Source organism: Artibeus jamaicensis, unplaced genomic scaffold (genome assembly GCF_021234435.1).
Source record: "Artibeus jamaicensis isolate MK-2021 breed Jamaican fruit bat unplaced genomic scaffold, CSHL_Jam_final contig_1132, whole genome shotgun sequence".
Classification (NCBI taxonomy): Eukaryota; Metazoa; Chordata; class Mammalia; order Chiroptera; family Phyllostomidae; genus Artibeus; species Artibeus jamaicensis.
Genome location: NW_026521221.1, coordinates 9,232,645 through 9,243,558, shown reverse-complemented (window position 1 = coordinate 9,243,558; position 10,914 = coordinate 9,232,645). Strand labels below are relative to the sequence as shown.

The 10,914-nt window shown below is 41.6% G+C and overlaps 1 protein-coding gene across 2 annotated transcripts; it reads right to left on the bottom strand.

Moving 5' to 3' along the window:
- Positions 1-722: 722 nt before the first annotated feature.
- On the bottom strand, positions 723-10,779 carry CCNDBP1 (cyclin D1 binding protein 1). 2 transcript variants are annotated; one of them, XM_037154942.2, is made up of 11 exons: positions 10,596-10,779; positions 10,361-10,420; positions 9,977-10,062; positions 8,746-8,827; positions 7,883-7,979; positions 7,636-7,709; positions 6,984-7,060; positions 6,379-6,647; positions 5,446-5,506; positions 1,450-1,496; positions 723-1,202 (listed from the first exon to the last, which is right to left on the bottom strand). In XM_037154942.2, the coding sequence occupies exons 1-11, from the start codon at positions 10,696-10,698 to the stop codon at positions 1,088-1,090; spliced, it is 1,071 nt and encodes a 356-aa protein (XP_037010837.1). In that variant the 5' UTR covers positions 10,699-10,779; the 3' UTR covers positions 723-1,087. The 2 variants fall into 2 exon arrangements, with proteins under 2 accessions (XP_037010837.1, XP_037010838.1); XM_037154943.2 differs by lacking the exon at positions 5,446-5,506 and having other exon boundaries at positions 1,113-1,202.
- Positions 10,780-10,914: the final 135 nt, after the last annotated feature.

Below are 10,914 nucleotides of genomic sequence, written 5' to 3'. Positions count from 1 at the left end.
GGGGCAGATGTGATGACTGACACACAGCTACACAATGGAAAGGACTGGCATAAGGCCCAAGTCGTCACCAGAATCTACATTACTACAAGTGTGCCTTGTTTCCAGTATATAATCTTCCAGACTGATGCAAAAATATAATTAAGTGGTGATGGTTTTGAGGAGATTATTTTTATTATTACTATGCACTGATTTTTTTATTTAGATTTATTCAATTATTGTTCAAGTAGTTTTGTCTTATACTCCCAACCCTGCCCACCCCCCAGTGCTCCCCACCTCCCTCCCATTCCCCCCCCACCTTAGTTTGTCCATGTGTCCTTGAGATTCTTAAAGTTACAGAAACTCTTATACATTAAAATTTTGATATATAAAAATTTTATATTATCTGGGGACACATATATTACAGAAACAATACAGGTATGTATATAAAAATCTGGTTCACTGTAGTAAACAAACCTAACAAATGAGCTCAATTACAGAAAATAACTTTAGAGACATGGGGTGACCTTAAATAATATTCAGAAGGATTTGATAAGAATAAGGGTATGATATAATATGCTCAAGTACTAAGGGGGGCCTTGGAGTCATCTTCTTCACATTAAAGTCAAGTGTTCTGTTCTAAGAATACTTCTGATCAGAACAGGTCTTTGGACCTATAAATCCACAGGAAAGCAATATTCAAGTCTCAACTTGAATTTCTGGTAAAAAGAAACTTTGGAAGGGTACTCAGTTAACCACTGGCAGCTTTGCATTTTATTAAGACCATCAACATGTTTTACAATGAAACATGCTTTATTGCAAAAAGGGGGTAAGGCAGCTTCCCCAGGAATCTCTGGGAGGTGATTCAGGAACACAAACTCATGCCATTATATTTGTATCCAACACAGAAAAATATATCATATTCATATATTTTATAAATAATTGTCACTCTGGCTTCACCAACAATCTTTGGTAATAGCATCTCTTGATAAGTATAGACAGAAACTCTCTTTCAAACCAGAAAGCATTCTAGCCCCATTTAAAAAGCAGACATCTAAGCCTGGCTCTGACAGTAAGAAACAGAGAAGAGAGGACACGAGAGCCTGGAAACTCAGAATTCCAGTTCATTCTGGGTCAGTTCCTTGATTCTATTCATGCAATGATCAACAGCATTAATGAGTAAAGGGATCCAACTGTCTTCTGCCTGTGGGGTCACATGACTTGATCTGTAAATAGAATGGAACACACAGAAGTGAAATTTATTACAATGTCAAGGGAAAACCCATCTTCAATGGGAAGCACACAGGAAACTCTATTGAGAAAGGCAAGTTTCTTTGCAGACACCCAGCTGCTCCACAACTGAAGTTGAAAGAAAACTCCACAGCCATTCCTTGAAATAGTGGTTTGGGAGTGGAGAATGGGTGGACAGGTTTATTCTCATAAATCTATTTGGGGAGAAGTCCTCATACTCACTTTGTAATTTCCAGTGCCTTCTTTATGACAGAAGCAAGTTTTGCAGACTAGAAAAGAAACAGGAAAGTTTTATTTTTATGGTAAGGGCTCACCTGATTTTCAATTCTCTTCTATTTAGCAAAACCTCTTTTAAAATATATTTTATTGATTATGCCATTACAGTTGTCCCAGTTTTTCTCCCTTTTCCCCCCAGCACTACCCCCCACTGTAGTTCATGCCCCTGGGTCACGCATGTAAGCTCTTTGGCTTCTCCATTTACTGTACTATTTTTAACCTCCCTGTCTATTTTATACCTATCAATGATGCTTCTTAATCCCTGCACTTTTCCCCCATTCTCCTCCTTCCCCCTTCCAGCTGGTAACCTTCCAAATGTTCTCTGTATCTATGATTCTGTTCCTGTTCTAGTTGTTTGCTGAGGTTTTTTTTTTAGATTCAGTCGTTGATTGTTGTGAACTTGTTGCCATTTTAATGTTCATAGTTTTTATTTTTTTAAATAAGTCCCTTTAATATTTCATGTACTAATGGCCTCATGAAGATGAACTCCTTTAACTTTACATGTGTGGGAAGCACTATTTCTGCCCTTCCACTCTAAATGATAGCTTTGCTGGATAGAGTAATCTAGGCTATAGGTTCCTGCTTTTCATCATTTTGAATACTTCTTGCCAGTCCCTTCTTGCATGTAGAGTTTTTTTGGGGGCAGCTGATAGTCTCATGGGAACTCCTTTGTAGGTAACTCTCTGCTTTCTCTTGCTGCTTTTAAGATTCTCTCTTTATCTTTAACCTTTAGCATTTTAATTATGATGTGTATTGGTGTGGTCCTCTTTGAGTCCAATTTGTTTGGGACTCTGTGCTTCCTGGACTTGTATGTCTATTTGCTTTGCCAAATTATGAGTTTTCTCTCATTACTTTTCAAATAAGTTTTCAATTTCTTGTTCTTTCTCTTCTCCTTCAGGCATCTCTATGATTTGGATGTTGGTATGTTTGGAGATGTCCCAGAGCTTTCTTATACTATCCTCATTGTTTTTTGAATTCTTGTTTCTTCTTGCTGTTCTGGTTGAATGCTTATTTCTTCCTTATGTTCCAAATTATTTATTTGAATCCCAGCTTCCTCCCCTTCACTGTTGGTTCCCTGTAGATTTTTCTTTATTTTACTTAATGTAACCTTCATTTTTCTTTATGTTGTTGCTGTACTCAATGAGTTCTTTAGGCATCCCAATCACCAATGTTTTGAACTCTGCATATGATAGGTTATCTGTTTCATTTAGTTCTTTTTGGGGGGTTGTGTTCTGTTCTTTCATTTGGGACATACTTCTTTGTCTCCTCAATTTGGCAGCCTCCCTCTGTTTGTTTCTGTGTATTAGGTAGTGTTGCTTTGACTCCATCTTAGTAACATAGTATGTTGTTGAAAAGGCACCTATAAATTATGTGGGGCAGAGCCTTAGGCAATCACCAAGTGAGGCAACCCACTTTACCACTTGGTAGCTCTGTGTGGGGGGAGGATTTGGAGAGGGGACAGTGCTGCTGACTGGCTTCTGGAGGTTTGCCCAGCACTTGCCCCATTTCCAGTCACTACACCCACTCCACCTATGTCAGTAGTATCCTTCCAGTTGTTGCTCTGGTGCTGAATCCCAGAGTGGGTGGGTTTGTGTACATTCTAAGACCATGCAGGCCCTTTATGTAGAGTCTCCTGAAAATCCGGCATTTTCTTCCACCGCCCCAACCCCCACTGGTTTTTACAGCCAGATGTTATAGGGATTATCTATCCAGTGCTAGAACTCTTGGTTGTGCAGTCTGGCCTGGGGCTGGGATTGCCTGCTCAAAAGGTATCCCTCCTGATTGTTATCTACCACATGTGAATGAGGGACTGCCCATCCACTACCACCTCTCCACCCTCACCACATCTCCTTGACCCTCCACTCATCTCTATGTCTCAGCCACTCCTACCCATCTGGATGAATGTGGATTCTTTAAATCTTTGGTTGTTGGACTTCCATACAGAGGTGAAGTGTGTCTACCTATGCCTCCATCTTGACCAGAAGTCCAGCAAAATCTTATTAATATTGTTGCTATAATACTTTTCAAAGTTTTTTTTAATTTAAAATGTTTTTAATTTAGAAAGAGGCAAAAGGAAGAATATAACCTGAATTTATCTGAACTTTTGATAGTTCAGAGTATACCACAGAAACAACTTTCTTCTTTTTAAAAACCTGTGTAGTCCTGGCTGCTGTAGCTCAGTGGACTGAGTGCCAGCCTGCAAAGCAAAGGGTTACCAGTTCAGTCCCTGACCAGGTAACATGCCTGGGTTGCGAGCCAGGTCCCTGTTTGGGGGTGTGTGAAAGGTAACCAATGGATGTGTTCACTTCGATGTTTCTCTCTCTCTTTCTCTTTCCCTTTCCCTATCTCTAAAGGTGAATAAATAAAATGTTTTTTTAAAGATTTTACTTATTTATTTTTAGACAGAGGGGAAGGGAGGGAGAAAGATGAAGAGAAACATCAGTATGTGGTTGCCTCTTGAATGCCCCCTACTGGGGACCTGGCCTGCAACCCAGGCATGAGTCCTGACTGGGAATTGAACTGTCAACATTTTAGTTCACAGGCCAGCCAGGTCTCAATTCACTGAGCCACAACAGCCAGGGCTAAAATCTTTTTTTAAAAATAGAATAAAAAAAATGTGTGTACTCCTGACCAGTGTAGCTCAGTTGGTTGAGCATCATCCCACAAAGCAAAAGGTTACTAGATACCTGGGTTGGGTTGCAGGTTTGGTTCCCAGTCAGGGCACATAAGAGAGGCAACTGATCCATGCTTCTCCCTCACATCAGTGTTTCTCTCTCTCTTTCTTCCTCTCTTTACCCTCACTTATATATGTATGTGTGTGTGTATACACACACACACACACATATATATTTATATATAAACCAGTGTATAGAATGTTAAAATGACAAGAAAGTATGAGGATGTATGCATGTCACCAATGTCTAATACATATTTTAAATTTTTACTTGGAGTCACTGAGAAGGCATATTGCTAAAGATGTTTACTTCTTAGGAGGTCAATTTTTTAAAAGATTTTATTTATTTATCTTTAGAGGGGAAGGGAAGAAGAGAGGGAGAGAAACATCAATGTATGATTGCCTTTCATGCATCTACTGCTGGGAAGTGGCCTGCAGGGAACCAGCCTGAAACCCAGGCATGTGCCCTGACTGGGAATTGAACCTCGATTGTCTGGTTTGCAGGCCTGCACTCAATCCAGAGCTACACCAGCCAGGGCCCTTAGGAGGTCAAATTTTTAAAAGTGAATACAAATTTTAAAAGTTAATGCCCAAAAGGATACTAAACTCCTTCAATGTGTTTGTATATTATGAAGATATATTTGATGAATATAATTTCCACTATCTAATTTATTAAAAATTATTAGAATTGATACATCTGATTGTAGAATATAAGCCATTTGGCAATTTTACTTTTTTCCCCAATAACATTACAGATAAGAACTTGAGTTTATAAAAATAAGATAACGCTCTCTAGCACAGAACCCAGGACTTGAAAGAAAACAATGAAATTCGATTTTATAAAGAACTTGACTCTCCATGATTAAATCATATAATGTGCTTATATTAGAATAGAGGTTTTCTCTGCAACATTTATTTCTGCCTGTAGTAGTAATTAGAAGCATGTGACTTAGGATGAGAAGATCCAAAAGCACTATAATAATTAAGACCTTCTTTTCAAAGCAGCATCTTCTAAGGTCTTTGGGTTTGTCTAAATGATTATCCAAGTGGTTATAGAAGAAAGTACTGCCAGAGCTCATGGCTATTATAATTTGGCAAATATTTATCAAGCACAAACATCATAAGAACTATATTACTTATCATGTAAGAACTATGATATTACTCTTGTACTTACAGCCAAGTGCAATGAATATATTTCCTATAGCTTAAAGGAAATACCAGTGATTGGTAAAATTCCACCAGTTAGGTCTACCACTGTAGGCACTTACATTGATGCTCACAGTCAGATGGCACATGGGTGGATATATACTCAGAGCCAAATCATCCACACTAAGGACAGAAAGCAAAAATAACCATTAACACAAAAAGAAACAAAGCAAAACAGTTAGGTTGCTTCCAGTACACAACTAAGGATGCAATTAGTAAGAAAATGACTGTCACAGAAATGTCTATCAGTTCAGAAATGCCTAAACAGAAATGTCTAAACTGGACAACCAATAAAGAAGCAACTCAACAGATATTTACTAAACACATACATATACAGACTGTTTCACTAAGAGAAGACATGATTAATTCAGTGCCAAATGTGAGGATCTAGCCCTGACCAGGGGCTCAGTTGGTTGGAGCATCGTTCCATACACCAAAAGGTCACAGGTTCAATTCCTGGTCAGGTACATACCTAGGTTGTGGGTTCAATCCCCTGTTAGGGTGCATACAGGAAGAAACCGATAAATGTTTCTCTCACATCGATGTTTCTCTCTCTCTCCTTCTCCCTCCCTTCTCCCTCTCTAAAAATAAATAAATATATATTTTTAAAAAGCTACAAGAGACAATTTAGAGATAACTGGGGAAATGTGAACATTAGATAATGTTAATTTGTTCAATGCTAAATTTCTTAGATGTAATAAGATTAAAAAAAGTATTTAGGGCTGAAATGTCATTGATGTCTGCAACTTACTCTCAAATGGCTCAAAGATAAAATGGCTCATCTAACGATAAGAAATAAACCAATTCAGAAAATAATATGAACAATAAATGAATCTAGAAGAAGGATGCGTGGGTGCTCGCTGCAATACTTTTCAACTTTTCTGTAGGTTTGAAGATTTTCAAAATAAAAAACTGGGGAAGAAACCTTGGGGTGATGGCACACGCTGAGATCAGCATGTTGCTGCTGAGATATTTCAAGTGAGGGTCACACTTACCTCGGGCTGATCTCATCGGAAATATCTACGATGTCATCCAGCTGGGCCACCTGGTCCTTCTTTCCATTCTCTGCCACTGCGACCCGGATTTTCTTCAGGCAGGTTTTGGATGCTCTCACCAGGGCAAGGCATGGGATTATGAGCTCTTGATCCTCCTCTGACCAGTAGGAGTCCTGATTGTTTGGACAGCCCAAAACAGCATCCTGTTCAGAGTTGTCCTCCTCAATGTCATTCGAGAGGCCACAGTAAGGGTCACATTCTTCCACAGCCTAAGACATAGCATGATTTATGTGAATGCCAAAAAAGTAAAGACTATTGTACTTTCAGCATCAGGTCTGAGTTGTCTCCAAACCTCTGCCAGCTACTTCACTCGTGGCGGCAAAGTTGTATCACTGCATATACCCCTCACTCTCCTACTCCAGCAATGGGCCAGAGGGGAGTGGCACTAAATCACATACCAGCGTGGGGTGGAGGTGGGAAACGGAGGGTAGGAATGGGGGTGAAATTTATTTGGCAAATGCTCAGGACATCTCCTCTCCTTATAACCATTTCTCATCTACTAGTCAGAGTTGCCTTCCACTGACCAGCAAAGATGGAAGTCTCACCCGCTCCATTTCCTCATGCGCATCCTTCACTAAATCCACACTCTTTGTCAGCATTAAAAGGGCTGCAGCTTTGTTGTCTATAAGTAAAAAATCAGAAGCAGTAGAATTAGAGAAACCCAACAATTCTCTTAAGTCTGCAAAGGGCAATCGACAGCGTTCCTATGGGAAGGGAGTGCCAAAGACGGTCAACAAGACCAGTAGTTTTAAGATAAAATTCTCACACATCCTCCAGGTACTAACAGACAGGGGGCTAAAATGTTTTCTGTCATTCACAAGAAGTAAAATGGTCACAAGTGTTTTTCTTTATGGTCCTCTTGCATGACCACAGCTTTTGGCCTAGCTGGTTCTACCTCATAACTGCTTCTGTGTGGCCCATAACACTGATCCTGGGGCAGGAACAGGAGAACAAACCACGTTTGTTGAACAAGAGGCAGTCACAGCAAGAGGGGAGTTTGAATTTAGAAGTATGAGAACTAAAAAGACTGGCAGAAAGTATTAATACCTACCTATTGATGTTGGTGATAAACTATATATATTCTGCTAAAATCTTTATATAAGTTAAAATACATAGATGGTACAAAAGTGGAAGCTGGTATGAGAGATCTGGCTGCTTTGGCCAGCAGAGTCAATGGCCCACTCCCCTCTTACCCACCTTTTGGTATCCGAGGCACCTGCTGGCACACAAGCCAGACATTGTTGCAGGAAATAAGGTCATTGTTCTCAGGGCTGAGGAATGGAATCAATAAGGATATATCAATAAGCTAGTTCCCTGTCTTCTAAAGAGCTCCTTTCTCCTCTTTACTATTCTCCATTATCAGTAACTTTGCTGTTGAGTGAATTTTTCCCCTCCCTGAAATGAGGAACCCCATTAGCCAATAGCCCAACTGTGGCATCACTACCTCTGGGCCGGAGTGATGGAAAGCACTTCCACAAGCTGAGCCATGCCATCCACGATGTCCAAAGTGGTGCTCCGAACCAGCTTTCTCAGGGTGATTCCTGTAGCCAAACCCAAAGACTCAGCAGTCTGATCTTCTTTCCAGAAGTCACCATTTGCTTTTCTGAGAGAGGATGCACTACAGAACTTAAGGTAATGTGCACCCACATGCTTTAACTGGAGTGCCCACACAAAACGCTGGTCTGACTTATTCCCATGTCATTTTCTTGCCCTTCCTACCATTCCTGAGTGCTGTTCTCCGTAAGAGACCTAGAACAAAACCTTTCCATGACATAATGTATTCATTCATTAAGGGCAGTGGTCCTTTGATACTTGTGCATAAAAACACTTGAAGTTTAAGCGATCTTTGAATAACCCGAAGATCATGAGACGTGTATTTATTTATAATTTTGGTATGGTTATAATCAAGACACAGATCTACAGGCAAAGCAGGAGACCACTTAACACAGAAGGGAACTCAGAAACAGGGTGTGATACAATATGGGTAGAGTCTGGGGATGGCCTGGGCCCAGGTATGCGGCTGAGACCTAGTCAGCGTCTATGGTGGTATAGTGGGTAGGAGAGAAAGGAGCCAGTGAGAATTAAAAACTCTAGAGCCAGGCAAGGCAGGGGAGATGGCCACACAACATCTATATCTAAAGGCTTATTCTTAGAGGTTACTTACATTATAAAGTTATCTTTGCATTTTATGAGAAAGTTACAATACATGCTCAAATTGAGGAAAAGTTAAAGGCTCAGGACATAAGCTGTCATATTAGCAAAGATCTGCCCTCTAAACTGAATGCTCCTGTGTACACAGCAGCTTACCCTGATCCTTGGGGAGTGAGTAGTATACTGCAATAACAGCCTTGATAGCAGCTTGGACTTGTTCACAGACCCTCTGGGTTTCCTGTGAGGGAGTGGACCCATTTCAGAGCAAAAAGAGGAAATGGATTAGATCAAGGTGGCCCACCTTCAATTTGAAGACAGCAGACACCTGTACCATATCACAAACACTTCCTGAAGTCCTATTACGAGTTAGACCTTGTGCTATTCTCATCACACACCTGGGAGGAATTAGCTGGACACCAGATACTGGGCTGATAATGTAGTAAGACATTAAGAAACAGCCGGAAAACCTTATTCTTGATTTCTGCCGTGAAAAATTCACCCTATCTTAGGCGGGGAGTTGGGCCAAATCAGGTACACTGCCAGTTTTTTTAAATAGTGTTACTGGGGCCCAGCCACACCCTTTTGTTTACATATCATCTACAGTTGTATGTGCACTGCAAGGGCAGAGTTGGCCTGCAAAACCTAAGTATTTACTCTGATCCTTTACAGAAAATGTTTGCCAATCCTCAGCGCATTAACCAGGTGGCAGTCTCTGTTTCTCTAGCAGGATCACAATACACCTACAGGTAATAATGGACTCTACAATGCTCAGTGTTGACTATTTTCTTTCTAAGCACTCACTGGCTTTCTCTTGTTTTCCTTGTCCTCACTCTGCTGCTAAGTTCTAAGCCAGGGCTATGTAAAATGTACTCTACAGAATATCTACTTTGTAGAGATATAAACTCTGTAGTACACTTAACTTTTATATCTTTTGAATTGTGTAGTGTATACATTATATTATGATTAAATATAAAAATTCAATATAAAAGGGATTTTATGTAGTATAACAAAAAAGGTGTAGCTGACATCAGATCCTAATTTAAATTCTAATTCCACTGCTTATTTACCTTACTCATCTGTCAGATGGGGTGATATATATATATGAAAACAAATAGCAAGTGCTTTAAAAGAATTATCAGAATGGAAATAACTATAATAAACTTTAAATCCAACCAACACTATTTAGAAGACCAGCCTGTTCCATGCCAATTACTGCACTTGGCAATATGGCCTTTCCAACAATCCTGTGAGATGAGAACAGCAGTCTTATTTGACAGATAAGAGGAATAATAAATCCCCTGGCTTGAGTGTAAAAGGTGGAAAGAAAATGAGAGGATTCATAAGGAATAATGAGGCAGCACAAGGATTCCAGGAAATTAAAGCGCACCTGTGGGGACGGCAGTGGCAGTGGAAGTCGAGAGAAGACTTCGGTCAGAATGGTGGCTTCCCTTGACACTTTCACAGCTGCATCATCTGTGGAGGGGGACGTGTGACAGGGGAGGAGGCGGAAGCCAGTGTTAGTGCCAAAAGGATAAGGCTGCAACTGCTGCACAGACTTGAAAGATAGTGCCTTCCCTCCCTATTTTTACCAACTGAGACATCTCAAAAACACCTCCAAAGATCAATGTTTTTATTTCAACCTCTGAGATACCAAGGCTGGGGTATGGGGAGGTACCCCAGCTGAGAGGATACGTAGGCAGAAGGCGAAAGGGAAAGGGATCTGGTCACTGGAAGAAGAGAGGTGGGAGTACCCAACAGGAGAGGTACTCACTGAGTCTTATCCAAAACGTCTCCGGATTGAACTCCTTGGTGGACTCCTGGGCTTCACCAACTGGGTGCGAATGGCGCGTGCAGCAGGCAGTGGCAGAAAGAGCAGAAGTAAGCTGGGCCACCTCCGGCCCCCACCTCCCATACATGGGTCCCTGTCCCCACCCCTGCCAGAGCTCGGCCTCCTCATGACCCAAAGTCCACCCCAGCAGTTGCCCTTCGCAAAAGCATCATCTCACCCCGCACTCGAGGCAAGAGCAACCGCAGCTCCCCTGCTAAGTGCCGAAGCTGCTCCAAAGGCGGAGCCAGGGTGGGGCTTGCGGGTGCAGCTGCGCTTGCCATCTCAGTATACGGTCTGAGTCTCGCAGACAAAGCCGCCACAGCAGCTGCCAGTGTCGCACTGCAGTAGCCCCTCTACTTCCGGGTGTCACAGGCCACCGTTCCTTTCCGGCAACAGCCGGCCCCACCCAGCCCCAGAGGCCAGGCCACGCCTCCTCCCACCTCCCAGGCGCCTGGCCACGCCCACCTCCCCCGCACCCTCCTTCCCAGGCTCGAGGC

What these genes read in the sequence shown, in the direction of transcription:
- CCNDBP1 (XM_037154942.2), bottom strand. Translation starts at nt 10,698, where the DNA reads ATGGCAAGCGCAGCTGCACCCGCAAGCCCCACCCTGGCTCCGCCTTTG. An exon ending in TCCGATGAGATCAGCCCGAG is followed by an intron (nt 5,507 to 6,378) that starts GTAAGTGTGACC and finishes TTCTGTCCTTAG; the next exon opens with TGTGGATGATTTGGCTCTGA. An exon ending in AAGGCACTGGAAATTACAAA is followed by an intron (nt 1,203 to 1,449) that starts GTGAGTATGAGG and finishes TTCTATTTACAG; the next exon opens with ATCAAGTCATGTGACCCCAC.